Source organism: Lynx canadensis, chromosome A2 (genome assembly GCF_007474595.2).
Source record: "Lynx canadensis isolate LIC74 chromosome A2, mLynCan4.pri.v2, whole genome shotgun sequence".
NCBI classification, from domain to species: Eukaryota; Metazoa; Chordata; class Mammalia; order Carnivora; family Felidae; genus Lynx; species Lynx canadensis.
In genome coordinates this window covers 134,632,392-134,647,196 of record NC_044304.2, presented here as the reverse complement: position 1 = coordinate 134,647,196, position 14,805 = coordinate 134,632,392, and the positions used below count along the sequence as shown (strand labels likewise).

The 14,805-nt window shown below is 35.9% G+C and overlaps 1 protein-coding gene across 2 annotated transcripts in view; it reads right to left on the bottom strand.

Moving 5' to 3' along the window:
- Window positions 1-14,805, bottom strand: part of MET (MET proto-oncogene, receptor tyrosine kinase) — a 114,129-nt gene that overhangs the window by 29,428 nt on the left and 69,896 nt on the right. For both annotated transcript variants that reach the window (XM_030308280.1, XM_030308281.1), the window contains exons 6-11: window positions 11,515-11,675; window positions 9,374-9,476; window positions 9,127-9,263; window positions 8,274-8,435; window positions 7,142-7,241; window positions 3,357-3,575 (exon numbers count right to left, since the gene is read on the bottom strand). In XM_030308280.1, the coding sequence (XP_030164140.1) occupies window positions 3,357-3,575; window positions 7,142-7,241; window positions 8,274-8,435; window positions 9,127-9,263; window positions 9,374-9,476; window positions 11,515-11,675 (882 nt within the window). The remainder of the gene's footprint in view (window positions 1-3,356; window positions 3,576-7,141; window positions 7,242-8,273; window positions 8,436-9,126; window positions 9,264-9,373; window positions 9,477-11,514; window positions 11,676-14,805) is intronic.

The following is a 14,805-nucleotide window of genomic DNA, read 5'->3' as shown; positions in this document are numbered from 1 at the left end:
TCAGGCCTCGGGATCCATGTCTGAGCTGGTTACAGAACACAACAGATGGGAGCAGCAGTATGTAAAATTTGAAAAATAGCATTGTAGCAGGAGGGATCTTACAAGATTTCACACATCCAGGTGGCCACAAGATTGAGTCTGGGAAAGACAGCTAAAGCAGTGAGGTGCAGGCTGGGCCCCGAGAGGCAATGGTCCAGGAAGCTTGGCAAGAGAAAATCAGTGAACTGGGGGAGATAGGGGTAGGAAGGGGGAGATTTCATCCCTCCTTCATCCAGAGGATAGGAGTCCCTCAGCTTAGGGACGAGGCCAAAGAACCTTGATAGAGGCTTAAAAACTGAGTTCCAGAGGATGTTAACAGACATTTGCAGAAGAAGGTTCCTGGTCATTTGGGGAAAGCTGCACGAACCAAAATTAAAATGGTTTCTTCATTAGCTAGTTGGGGCACTGTAAAACCTCTGATCTTCCTGTCCTCCTTTTCCTGTTTTAGCTGGCTTCTCCAGACTGGACTTCTGAAGCATCGCTGTGGCCATATATATCAATATGCTCCAAAATAACATAAACCTCAGGTCAGTGTCAGACAGACTTTGTTCCAGCATTACATACTGTGCTTCTCGACTTTCCATAAAATATACTTTTGCACAAAAAGTCGTATAATAAGATAATTAGGGAAAATAAAGAATTTCTTCACAAATATGTAAAAAATCAATTCTGTTTGAAGAGTCTAGGGTTATTTCATCTTAGGAACTGTATAGATATCTACAAACCATATAATAGAAAAGTTTCTCTATTATGAAAGGTATGTTGGTATACATTAAATGAAAGTTGATGTGAAAAGCATTGAAATCTAGTGGAAAGACGAAATTTGAAATCAAGAGACTTGAGTGTGAATCCTAGTTCTGCTATTTGCTCCTTAGGTGGCCCACAACAAATCACCTAATCTTCTAAACCTATGTTTACTTATCTATAAATGGGGATAATCGTCACTGGACCTCTAAACCTCACAGGTCTATGTGACTCTGAAATGAAATAATATATGTCAAAGTAATGTATTAACTAATCTTTCACTAAATTTGTGAGTTACTGTTGACATAAATGTTGTGCCCTGGTATGTATTCCAAAGGAGACAGGTCTACTTTTGATGACCACTGTCCACAACTGGTCCTGGCTAACTTGAAACCTTGGCCCTAAACTACTTCCCACGTCGATGGGATTTCTGGTTCATTCTTAGGAGTGATTGATCCTTGGTCTCTCTTACATTCTATTGATCCACACTTGGCTGACCCTCTTGGTCATGGTGTACTCATTTGGCCAGCTGCTGACTGAGGCAGTTCCCACAAGTAGGGCTGGAGACTATCACAATCTCTTTTTAGCAAGGAATTCTTGTATGTATGGCTGCTTGAGGAGTATGAACTCTCCCTGGCAATAAGGAGCAAATCTCTCTCTAAACACATAATTCTCTCCATAGCTTTCACTGATGGAATATGAATCTACTTTACACTTACGTTTTGAATGGTAATTGGACAAACACAACATGAAATAAAGTGCCATCCTTTCTTTTGATAAAAACAGTCTACTGCATGTCCAGAAGGGCCTTTTCTTTCTTTTCTCATGCTTTGCTTTCCTTTGTTTCTGTCCCAAGTGAGACAGAGGTATAATGTGATTAACTTGAGAAACTGATAAAGGGTTAAACAGCTGTCACACAAATCTTCCATCTTAGATTTCCTCTTATATATAAGGAAAATGGAGTATGGAAGAAGACTGAATGATGATACCTAAATAATCCCTTCTAACCACCCCTTCTCTCCCCAGACTACCATTCTGTGACATGACAGATGTTATACACTTGTTAGAGAAAAGAATCATTCTGTATGTAAGCAAAAAAAGAAAGTGTTTTGCGTCTATTTGCAGAGATCCCTTGGGCCACGTTGGGAATAGCACTGAAAGGCTGAGGATGATGTCAAATCATGTTTTTCTAGGTCCAACAATTTTGTAGGACATTGAATAATGGGTATTTAATTTACAGAAAAATAAGTTTTCTCTTCCATATAGGACCATGCTTGGAAGGGCAGATAAAGAACCATTTATCTCTAATCCTTCCATCAGAGATACGGGAACAGAAAAATAGTCTTTATCTGGGTGTAAAAACATTTGCAAATAAACCTTTGTTTTCATCAAGAAAAACCAAATGGAATCTTTCAAATGGCAAACACAGTAATTGCTGAAAGCAAAAGGTCACACTAGATTAGTTTTATTGAAAAAAAAAAAGAAGTGATAAAAGCTCTTTCTCCTTCTCTAAAACTAATTAAAGAAGCAGATGAAAGAACTTTGCTGTGGTAAACATGCTGTTCACTGAAGCAGGCTTCCATTTAATTTCATGCTGGGCTTGCTTAATTATTGTATAAAACACAATTCAAGGTTAGTAAACTTACATGACTAGGAACGTGTGCATGAATTTGGCTGTGGATAAAATCTTTTTGAAAAAGCAGAAAAATTTTGGTAGAAATACATTATTACTTGGGTGAGATGATCTATAGTAACTTACATTACATGTAAACAAGAACTATCCTATTACTTTGTGTTTGTTCATATTTGCATTCAGGCTATCTTTCAGGGAAAAAAGTCTGAATGTCTAAAACAGTATGTTGAAGGATAAATGTGACTGGGGCTATTGATAAAGTCTTGATCATTTTGCCCATTTTATTACTTACTACTTGAAGTAAAAATGATTGAAGTGATGTAAGAGGGCTGTACTCTAGTCTTTGTTTTGCTACTGTTCCATCACCTGTCAAACCACTTAAACTCTCTGGGCTTTAGTGTTCTTTGTTGCAAGAGGCTGGGTTAGAAACAACGATCTGTTATTCTCCAATTAAATTACATTTGGAGGCTAATATATTCCTAAGGTAGAGGAAATCCAGCTCATTTAGAAATCAGTTTAGAGAGGACCATACCCAGATACAAAATTCCCAGTATTCTAAGGAACTACAGAACTACAATTGATGCATTTACTTTCATAGCTCTTACCTTTTATATTATAATGAGCACATTTAGGTGTCCAGGGAAATGTATAACATCAGCAAGATAATGCATTACAGGCAGCCTATTTAACAGATCGTGTCCCACATTTGCTACTTTTTAATACACACACAAGAAACAATTTTTAAATGCTTCATTAAAAAGCAGTCCACGATTACACTTACCTTTTAGTCTTAATGCTAAAAAGATTTGTTTTTCAGAGTTTAGATATTTGCTGATGTAGTATAAGATAATGACCTAGTACAAAAATTCTATTCATATAGCTATGAAGTCAATTAAGTTCAAGCTGATGATTTAAGAGAATATCTTTAAGCGTTTCTTACCTTAATTTCCAGTACATTTTCATTGCCTATTGAGATCATCACTGGCTTTTCAAAAGGCTTAAACACAGGATTATGTACATAAATGAGATCAAAGTATTTGGAATGGATCCCATCTAACATGAAAAAGGCTTTGGTTTTCAGAGGGAGTTGCAGATTCAGCTGTTGCAGTGAAGGAGTTGTACAGCAGATTATCTCTGAATTAGAGCGATGGTGACATGCCTATAGTAAGACACAATTATCCACTGTAGACAGAATACAGCCAAACAACATCAATAGCAACTTCCACATTTCATTGTTTTAGACAATCAATTGAAAATATGTAATTTTTGAAAAAAAAAATCCGCATTTAACTTCCTAATGTTAAAGAACACATTTCGGAAAGTATGATAGATACAATATTATCCAAATAACACCGTCTTTAAAGGAATGCAGAACTTCATTTGCCTTGAATAAGCTATATGGATCTGAAGCTGGCTCTCCCTCTGTCACTTTTATTTTCCTTAAGATGACAAGACAGTCACCTGAAGGGACTGCCTCTTCATTTATGAAACAGCTATGGGACAGTGAGAGCTGGACTTTGTGTGGTGAGAAGTCCTTGATTCACATCAGACCTTTAAAATAAGCCATGAGAATCAGGGCAAAGCCCTTGCTAGGAGACTCAGTTTTCTGAAGTAAGAATTGAAATTAAAGTGTGTGATACTACATGGTATAAAGTATGTTGTCGTCAACTACCAAGCACCATACTGCTGACATTATAATTAGCTGTGTAGTCGGGTCATCTGTTTGATGTGTTTTAAGCCTCAATTTCTGAGTGTCAGGTTCTATGCAAAATACTTTACAGGCAGGTCTCATTTAATTCTCACGGTTCTGAGAGGTGCTATGATTACCCACAGTTTACAAGATGAAGAGACTAAGCTTTTGAGCTAGTGTCATTAGACGAGGTCACACAACTCTGAGGGGCAAAGTGGGAACATAAGTCCTAGGTCACTGGCTCAACTTCACTGACTTAATTCCCATGCGATATGGCTTCTTGCTCTCTCTCTATATGTATTCTATATTGGTAGATTTTTTCCTACACTATTTTACAAAGTCTCTGCTATTATTATTTCATGTGCTTTCATCTCTCATTTCAAATCTTCCCCTTTGGAATTCTGATTTATGGAAGTTTGGAAAATGTGGTTTCCTCTTTATTGTGCTTAAACTAAACCAGCAACACAAAGTGGCACATTTGAGGTTAAATGGTTGTATTTTTTCCCCAAGGAAAAGACAAACAAGCAACAACATCCTTAGATTTCCTTTTCTTTGACAAGTAGAGTTGGAGATAAAACAATTACTTATGCCCACAATAGAAAAAGGACTCAGGATATACATAAAAAGCACAAGCAAAATTTAGTATTTGATACTTTCTTTTAAAAATAATGAAAAAAAATTATCCTACATTTTAAAATGTATGCTGTAAGCAGATAAAGAAAACAGATACATAGATATAATAGAAATAAAATGTTAGTTTTATATCAAATTCATATTATAATGCCAAAAGCTATTTATTCCTATCGTCTTGAAAAATGGAAATGAACAGTGTTACTGCCAGCACAATAATTCTCTATTAACAACAAGAAATTTGAAAACTATATAATAAACTGCTGGCTTCTGGGATATTATGTGTATTAATATTAATTTTGTTAAGGAGGTGGTTAGTATTTTTATTTTAAAAGATTAGAGTATGTTGAACTTAAAAATTATCATGGCTAGATCAGTATACTGAAATCAGACCTGGCCAAGAGTTTTTATTTGTTAAATAATAAATGGGTTCAATTCATCACACTCAGCTTCAAATTCTATAAGCACCAAGGAACACAGAAGAACACACATTTCTTTATGAAGTAGTTCTCAATAAACAACAGTCAAGTAGAATTCTTCATTCTTGTCCAATTCTAATGCAGAGTTCTATTGTGCTAATATGTTTGTGGCTAAAACAATAGAAGTTTATATTTTCAGATATGTAGAGATAAGATTTTTATCTTCTACCATTATTTGAATCTTCCTAGGGTTATGGAACTCTTATGTCTCATGCCTAGGAGATTTTTAAATAAATTAAAAAGTTGATTACAAATGAATGAATAAAGCCAAAAGGTGTTCTACATGTCATCATAATGCTGGTGAGGGAGAAGGAAATTTAGCCATTATTTTAATAACCTAGGCTCACCATAAATTAGATATTGCTAATCATTTCTCAGATTTCTAAAGAGTCCCATGCCAACACCAAAAAAGGGTATTCTTATTTGGTTAATGAAAAATTGTTCTGTTTGGCTGTGAAGAAGTGATGTTCCTTAAATTAATAGCAGTGGTATTCTAACTTTGTTTGTGGCCATGTGTGGGGATTGGTTTTAAAGCTCTCTACTTCATACGGTGACTCCCTGGAGTACAATCTCTCAGGAATATGATAAAAATCTAATAATACTCTTTAGAGGTGATGCAATGTGGCTGATTGAGAAGGTCAAGAAAAATCTCATTGGAGGTGACCCTATTGTTTGGTGATTTGGCTTGACATTTTTAGCCCCAAATTGGTTTTTGTAATTAAAGAACACTGTGGCCTTAGTCTTCAAGAAATATTGGATGGTGAATAGAAAAGAAAGTGCTATAATTCAATCTATCACCTGCCCAATCAAGACCCTGCTTGAGAGAGGGCACTTAGAACTTTCATTTTTAGTTGAGTGCACAAGTCCAACTAGATTATGGTATCTGACATTAGAGAAAAATGTCAACAAAAATATGAAATCTTTGTAAATAACTCCAACCTTCCTAAAGTCTAAATGAAAACTGCCACTTTAATATGATCTATATAAATTGTTAGACCACAAAATAGGTCACTTTGAAGGAGGCATTCAGTTAAATTTTGACTGACCTTGCAAACAAAAGGAGGGAAGGTAGAGAAATACCAAGCAACAAACGGTCTAGGACATCAGTCTAATGGTCCTTCTCATTACTTGATAACATGCTAACAAAGGGACAAGAAGAACAGTAAGAACACCGTTCTTACACTGGGATGTAAGAACATACATACGTGTGCCTGCCACTTAGACAAGGATGCTGCTGCAAGATTACAGCAAAAGGGATAATAGGGGTAATGTCCTCTGCTGCATTAAAAAAAGGGGGAGATAGAGGAATTCTATGGACTGTTTATGCCCCTCCCAAATTCACATGTTGTAATCCTAATCCTCAGCATGATGGTAGTTGGAGATGGGGCCTCGGGAAGGTAATTAGTGGAGTTCTTATGAAGAAATTAGCGCCCTTATAAGAAGAGACACAGAGAGCTTGCTTCCTCTTTCACTCTCTGCCATGTGAGGATACAATGAGAAGATGGTCTTCTGCAAATCAGAAACAGTGCCCTTACCAGACACCTTGATCTTGGATTTTCCAGCCTTTGGAACTGCGAGAAATAAATGTTTGTTGTTTAAGCCACCCAGTCTATGGGGTTTTTATTATAGCAGCCTGAACTAAGACAGGGAATGACGTAGTTTCCATCTGTACTATCTTTAAAAACACTGCCTCAAGTTGGTACTCATCATTTGTGTCTAAGCATTTTGTATGTATATGTGCATTTTACAATGTTAGGCTGAGACAACATAATTTTAGTTGTTGAATAAAATATACTATTTGACCTGTGCTGCAAGGAAGGGAACTAGCAATCAGAAGCAAAACCCAAATGTCCTCTGCACACTGAAAACCAGTGGTAAAGGAAGAGATGCACAGCTTTAAGTACAACCATCACTCAAAGGACTTACCACTGTAAAGTTCCTTCTTGTTTCATGTACACTTATTACCATCCTTAGGACACTAACTGAATTCAGGTTTTTCCCAACAGCTGTTATGGTGCTCCCACCACTGAAAAATAAAGTAGAAAAACAGCAATATTGAGGGGTACCTGGGTAGCTCAGTCAGTTAAGCATTCCAACTCTTGGTTTCAGCTCAGGTTGTGCTATCATGGTTCGTGAGATCAAGCCCCGTGTTGGGATCCACACTTGAGAGTGTGGAACCTCTCAAGATTCTCTTTTTTTCTCTCTGCCCTTCCTCTGCTTACATGTAAGCACTCACACTCTTTCTCAAAATAAATAAATAAATAAATAAATAAATAAATAAATAAATAAATAAATAAAATAAACACAGCAATAAGGAGAGGTTCTTTCTCTACCAAATATTTTAAGAAATAAGTTAAATTAAATCACATGTAGTGACTGCAAGATATAGTCAGAACCAAAGTCAAATAGAGGTTCAGTGGTAACTCTTCTTTGGAAACAACTTATTTAACTTGAAAATATTTTTAAAAATTCCTATTTCATCAGTTGAAGAAATGCATTTTTCTTTTTAGCCACAAAGTATGCAAAAGAAATATTTTTTTCTCTCTCTTAAAAATAAATCAAAGAAAAACGAACTTTATTGTGTCAGACTGGCAGAATTAATGGAAACAAGGCAGACTGAACTGGATCCAATGAGATACTGATTCAAAGGTAATCTAGTGTAGGGAAAAGCTATATCTAAAGTAGGCAGAGCAAAAAAACACTGAAGAATGGAAAGAAAAAAAGGTAATTCTACTTTTGGGCACTGAAGTTAGTACAGAATTGACATGTATATAAGTGCATAAATACTATGGTGCCACATTGAACTATTTCACTGAAATCCATTTAAAACGTAATAGAGTAGGATAAAATGTTTCTTGGCATGAACCTAGCAATGATAAAATTAAATTGTACTCAGAACCTGAATGTAGTTTTCACTCCTGAATTGGAAAGGCAGCCTTTAAAAGAAATGCAACCGCATCAAAGCCAGAGATAAAACTGCAGTTCCTCTTGACTATTTGACAGACAAATCATCCATATGTTCATTATTTTCTTACACCCATCAGAAGCTTTTACTTACCTAATAAAAGATTTGGTTGGATGAATTGCATAGACAATGGGGTCTTCCTGGTAACTGAAACTGTTCATCTCTCGGTTGGCTAAGTCAATTTTCAATTTAATAGGAAACTCAGTTGGAATGGTTTGAGCTGGGGTATAACATTCGAGAATACTATCTGACACACTGAACAAAAAAAATTAAGAAAATTGACCTTAGCTATTAGATATACATATTTTAGAATTATATGCACAAAAGTATATCACGCAATGGCTCCTAAATGAGAATTTCCAGATGTGTCTAGAAAAAAGTTCTTTCCAATGCAGCCTATTTACATTTGACTGGATCCCAAACTCAGCCTTGTTATAGACAAGCCATCTTTGACTTCAGAACATTTGGGATTTTAAGCAATTTTTAAAGTATCTTTTTGGTACTTGATTAAACTGAGCTCTTTCACCTCTAAGAATCAGAAACATAACTTCTTTCTAAACCCAATCTCCCCCATGTTTCTCACCTCCCCAAAGTGATTTAATCTAATTGTAAATATTGATGGAAATGTTTATTTTAATTTACTGTCAATTACCAGAATCTCACAGCTCACAGCATAGCTAGGATACTAAGATGTAATGTAACAGTAGAGAAGGTAGATGGGAAGATGAAACTTAAAAGTGGAATTAATAAACATAATGGAAGGGTAAAAAAGTCAGCAAAAAGGTAGATGGATATGGGAAAAGAAATTTTGTCAGTATGGGAGTAAATAATATGCATCTTGATTTTCCTCCACAAAAAAAACCAAACAAAACAATCTCTTCTTGATTTGTTAGGTACAGATACTAATCCTACTTAACTGATACAACAAAAAGTAAATTCACAACACCTTTTTAAAGTACACGTTTTCCCACCAATTGAAATGTGTCTAGAATTCCCACTGTTAAGGTACTTTCCAGTTAAAGTAAGCAAGGTGCCACCGGTCTTAGGACCATAACTTGGAAAAATACTTGTTATTACAGGATCCTGGATGGGAAATAAAAACAAAACAAAACAAAGTAACTTGTTGACTTTATAACTAAACAAATTTGGTACCAAATATCCTAGTTCATGAGTACTGTAGTGCTTAGACTTACCACATAGGAAAATGTACTGTATTGTGCTGTCCCTCGCCCGTTTGAAATAATTATGGATATATTGAAATGCTCATTCACTGCAGGACCAACTGTGCATTTCAACCTGAAAAAAACCCAAAGTTTAATATGTTGCAAATCCAAAGGCTTTTTCTGGTTTGGCTGTTTTATATGAAGGAACATTAGCTCTAAATTATGATGAGCTGGATACTCTGAATAGCAAGTAGAGTTTTGTGGTAAGCATTAGGGCTAAAAATTGTATATTTCTAGTTCTGTACTATTACACTTCACACAGACAAAACAGCAACAGTTAAATCTCATCTGTGCAGACCTCACCAACTGAAAAATTCATAATAATCTAAGTGTAATCCTCTAAAATTGTAGGCATAATGTTTGGTATTCTTAAGATAAATATTTCAACAGCATATGAAACAATGGGATAATAATAAATAAACCAAATCTCTTCATTAAAGAATGTCAACAGGCACATTTCTGTAATTACACGTATCATGTGTGTATTTAAATTATTTTAAAAATAATGAAATTGTGACAGACTTTCCATAGAATTATTTTTTTTAATATTAAAAAAAATAAAATAAAATAAAACATTTATTTATTTTGAGAGAGAGAGAGAAAGAGTGCACAAGCAGGGGAAAGGCAGAGAGAGAATCCCAAGCAGTCTCTGTGCTGGAGTGATCTCACAAACCATGATCTCATGACCTGAGCCAAAATCAAGAGTTGGATGCTTAACTGACTGAGCCACCTAGGTGCCCCTCCATATAATTCTTTTTGAATTAATAATGTTATAGTCTTGAAAAAGTATAAATATGATTTTTTTTGTTAAACAACTATTCAAAGAAGAAAATGAATTATGTTTCACTTTTACAGGTTATAATATATAATGCAAGGAGTAAGAACTTACAAGGAAGATTTCTAGAATGGATTTGTTTTTCCATTAACAAGTATGACATTACTTGACGTTTTGGTTTCAGTAAATGAGTAGACTTAGACCTCTGTGCCCTGGAAGAAATTCTACAAGGTATAAAATAATCACTTGATAGGATAGTTTCAACCATAAAACTTGAAATGTTTGATTGTTATTACTAAATGATAACTAAAAACTTCTGGATTCTCTGTTCATTATGGGATTTACATTTGATAGAAGGTACATGTAGAAAATGGCAGAAGAAGGATGTATCTTGGATCAGGAGAGTTGAGTTAGAAGGCCTATTAAGCTCTTATTCTCTGGATTGCCTCTGCTAAACTACACTCCACCTTTCTGAACTTCAGGTCCCACCTTTGTAAAACAGGTCTGGTATTGCTATCTCCTGGGATTTGGGAATGGCTAAATGAGATACCTTTCCATTACAGTACCAATAAATATCAACTGAAGATAAATTTAAATGCATCAAAGAAAGAAAGAAAGGAAGAAAGAAAGAAAGAAAGAAAGAATTCTCAAAAATATGACTGAGCTGCTTCACTACATTTCTGAGGTTTAGAAAGTGAATTTAGAAGAGAGGGTCTATATTGAGCTGTTTACTGATTTTTATAGAAAAAGCCATTGGAGACTCTATATTTGAAGACTTTAAAGATGGAGCAACGCTAGCCAGTGCTGTTCTTTCAAATCTACCCAAACAATTTCTGAAGAAATGTAACAAAAATGGTTTCAAAACTCCCAGATGCTGGATTCTTCTTTACTAGGTAATGTCACCTTTCTTCTTTATTAATCCTGGTAAGTAAATAGGATTAAAAACAAAACAGTTCCACTAGGGATGTTACAAGGCCAAGACCCTTTTTTTTTTTTTTTTTTTAATTTTTTTTTTTTTCAACGTTTATTTATTTTTGGGACAGAGAGAGACAGAGCATGAATGGGGGAGGGGCAGAGAGAGAGGGAGACACAGAATCGGAAACAGGCTCCAGGCTCTGAGCCGTCAGCCCAGAGCCTGACGCGGGGCTCGAACTCCCGGACCGCGAGATCGTGACCTGGCTGAAGTCGGACGCTTAACCGACTGCGCCACCCAGGCGCCCCTCAAGACCCTTTTTTAACTCAAGACATGGACTTTTGGGATAATTTTACAAGCATTCATCCTGAAACACAACCTGTTTTCCAACCACACCCCAGCAAAACATTTTAAGATCCTTACATATTTGTTGTGCTCTCACTTAAGGTCAAAGTGCAGCTCTCATTTCCAAGGAAAACTCTAGTTTTCTTTAAATCAAATTTATTATTCCTCCTGAATCCAAAGTCCCAGCCACACACAGTGAGCATCGTTCCTCCTTCCAGGGGTGCACTGGTTGGGAAAACCTACAAGGACAACCGAAAACTTAAAAAAACATTCAAGACATTATCCTTCATTTGTGTGCAAAACAAACAAAATATATATCCTCAGTCTAAAATTCTTCTATCCTGCCACTATCTAAAAAAACAAAACAAAAAAACAAAACTGAAAAAGTGTCACAAATTTCACGGAATCTGGAACAAATATGAAAATTACCTAACATGCTGATGAATAAAAGCTGTTTTCAGGAGATCCAGAGATGGGACAGAAAGCAGATTCAGCCTGGATGGAAATTAAGGGTCTTTGTGGGTCACTCTGAAGTGAATTCATCTAGTAATCTTCTAGGTTGGAATAGACACAGTTTGGGCCCAGACTTTTACATGTTTGTAACTCTCATTATAACTCCTTCATGGGCCTCCAGATCAAACTCTGATCAAAAATCCTTCATGTGCCCTAGAAGCCAAGCACCAATAAGTGCCTTGCTCCATGCACCAGCTGGGTGTTTGCTATAGTCTTGTGCTATGGTACTCCCACCCAGAGAAGAAATTCACACAGTAAAAACACCTCTTGGTGTCCAGTGTTTTCATAATTGCATCCAGCAGCTATCATAAGACCAAACACAAAGATGGTATTCAATATATATCTGGCATTCACTCATTCATTATTCATTATAAATTATTTGCTATGTGCCAAGCACTAACAAATGAATAAGTGAATCTATTTCTTTGTACTTGTTAATTCACATTTATTACTGATTTGGAATTTTTCTTTTCTCCTTTAAATATGGTCACTATTTTCTATAGACAAGCTGGTTAGTTGACACACCCAGCTTTTAAAAAATGATATAATTTTAAATAAATATATTATTTCTATTAGAAATAGATATAAAAAAAAAAAACTAGAGAGAGCCCCAAATGTAATCTGTATTGTAGCAATGTTTCTAATTATCTCTCTTGGCATTATTTTACATCTCATTTCTAGAGCTGACTTTTTTCTCTCCCATGTTCTATGTTAAATACATACATTCATTTTATTATTGCAGGCTCACTTTTGGTGTGTTGAAAGTAAAACATGAGTTCATTACCAAAACTTTGGCAACTGCGATATAAGATAGCAGTAGGTGCTTATGAAGTCTACAAGACAACTGTTCTTAGGCTAAAACTATTAAAACAAAACAAATTTCTAAGTTAAAAATAAGCTTCTCCTCAGCAGCTTTGTGACAATTGAGAAAGGAAATGCTCTTTTGGGGAGGACATATTGTAAATTGTGCTGGAAAAGTACAATGGTGGGAAAACATAGCACCACCATAGAAACAACTCAAAAACCAGTAAAAGTGTTTGCTAAAGACCAGTTAGTAAAAGTCTAAAAGTGATTCTTTCACAATTTAGAAGGGCTTTTAGCAAAATTCAAATTTGCAAACATTCCCATTCATCCCAAGTAAATAATCGCAAACCAAAGTCTTAACTTACCCTTGTTACCAAACCTCTTTAAAGTCTTAGCTTAATGCTTTTATGATAGCTATTTTACCCATAAAATCCATTACACAGTTGTGCCTTTCATGAAAACTTACCTCGCCCATGTCTAGTCAAATAAGAACTGCTAGAAAAAAATTTATTATTATGTTAGAAATCCAGTAGGAGAGAACAAGACACCTAACCCTTCCGGACTCTCTTCAGCCTGAAGCAGCCACACAGCTGCCTTTCCCTTGTTTAAGGAGGAGGCTTCCCCATAGAAAACAGCTGTCTAAGGCTGATGTTGGCCTGATCCTGCTGCCCAGATCCCCCCTTTCTATGTAAAAACTGAACTCTGTCATCTACATACATCATCACTTGGAATGGAATGGGTGATGATTTGGAAAACACAATGAAAGTTGTTCAGCTGGTATACTGGCAAACAGAAATGAATATTACAAAAATGTCTGCTAGATGGTAGATCAGGATTTGAAAGGCCAGCTGAACTTAGCTTTCTTCCCTGGGCTGAGATGCTAGAGTGGAGTATGCGAGCATTTCCCCCTTAGTTTATGGGGTAATGTTCAATCTTCCAGGGGAAAAGGAAGGAAGTGGTTTTGGACAACACACCCTTGGACAGAACCAACAATGAGCTGGCAAACTCTGAGTTATCCTAAAGGGCAGGGAAACTCTGTGGGAAGGAAAGGAGTGTCCAGCATAAAGCCACAGACGCAGATCTCCCACCTGTCTGGACAGGGGAGAACAGCCACAAAAGCAGCTGGTGCCCTTTCAACAGGTGGAAATGATTTAAATGATCACATTTTCAAAACCTATCAAGATAATACAAGAGAACACTAAAACAACAACAAACCCTTCCTGGAAAATTAGAATTTGCCTCTTTAGTACTTAAAAAGTCACAAATACAGTGGTGGTAGTGTTTTGCCTGAATGACCCCCCTGCCCCATAAGATATTGCTGTTGCTTCTTATCTGAATCTTCTGATCAATTAATAGTTTTATTGTCTCACTGGGATTGAATTCAATCCTATAAGATATGACAATTTTATCTTAATAAATTCAGAATACATTGGAAAGTGCTTTTCCTTTTCTGAAACATTTCTCTTTGCTCTTTAAGTATGAGATCAGATAACATGTGTGAAACAAAATAATGGGTTTGCAATCCTGAAATCTCTCATATGTGGAAGTGCAAAGAATTTCAGCCACTGAACATCACGTACCTTGAAAAGCAGGTTAACTTACATTTATTGGAAAGTAAAACAATACACTAGTTGGGTTTTGTGTCCATAGTATTTAAGACAGATAAGAAATAGATGAATAATCTGTCTTATTTTTTGCAGTAAGAATGCTAACTGTCACGGTCTAGTGCAGCATGAAATCTTCCTAACAACTATGAACTGAAAAGGATTTATGGACTCAGCTGCACTACTTTCCTCCTAACCATACAGCCCAAAGCCTCACTGACTTGTGCATGATGCAATGCAACCTTTTAAAAATCACCAACTACAGAAAGGTGGAGTTAGGAAAGGAGAGAGAGGAGGGAGATTTAAACACTGTCAGAGATTCTCTGGTTCCAGAAAATTCTAAGATATTTAGTCATTTTAAAACACCATTTTAATATGGCTTTCATGAGTCATAAAAGGAAGAACATTGGTCAAAATTAAATGTTCTACTTATACAGGTTCTCCATGT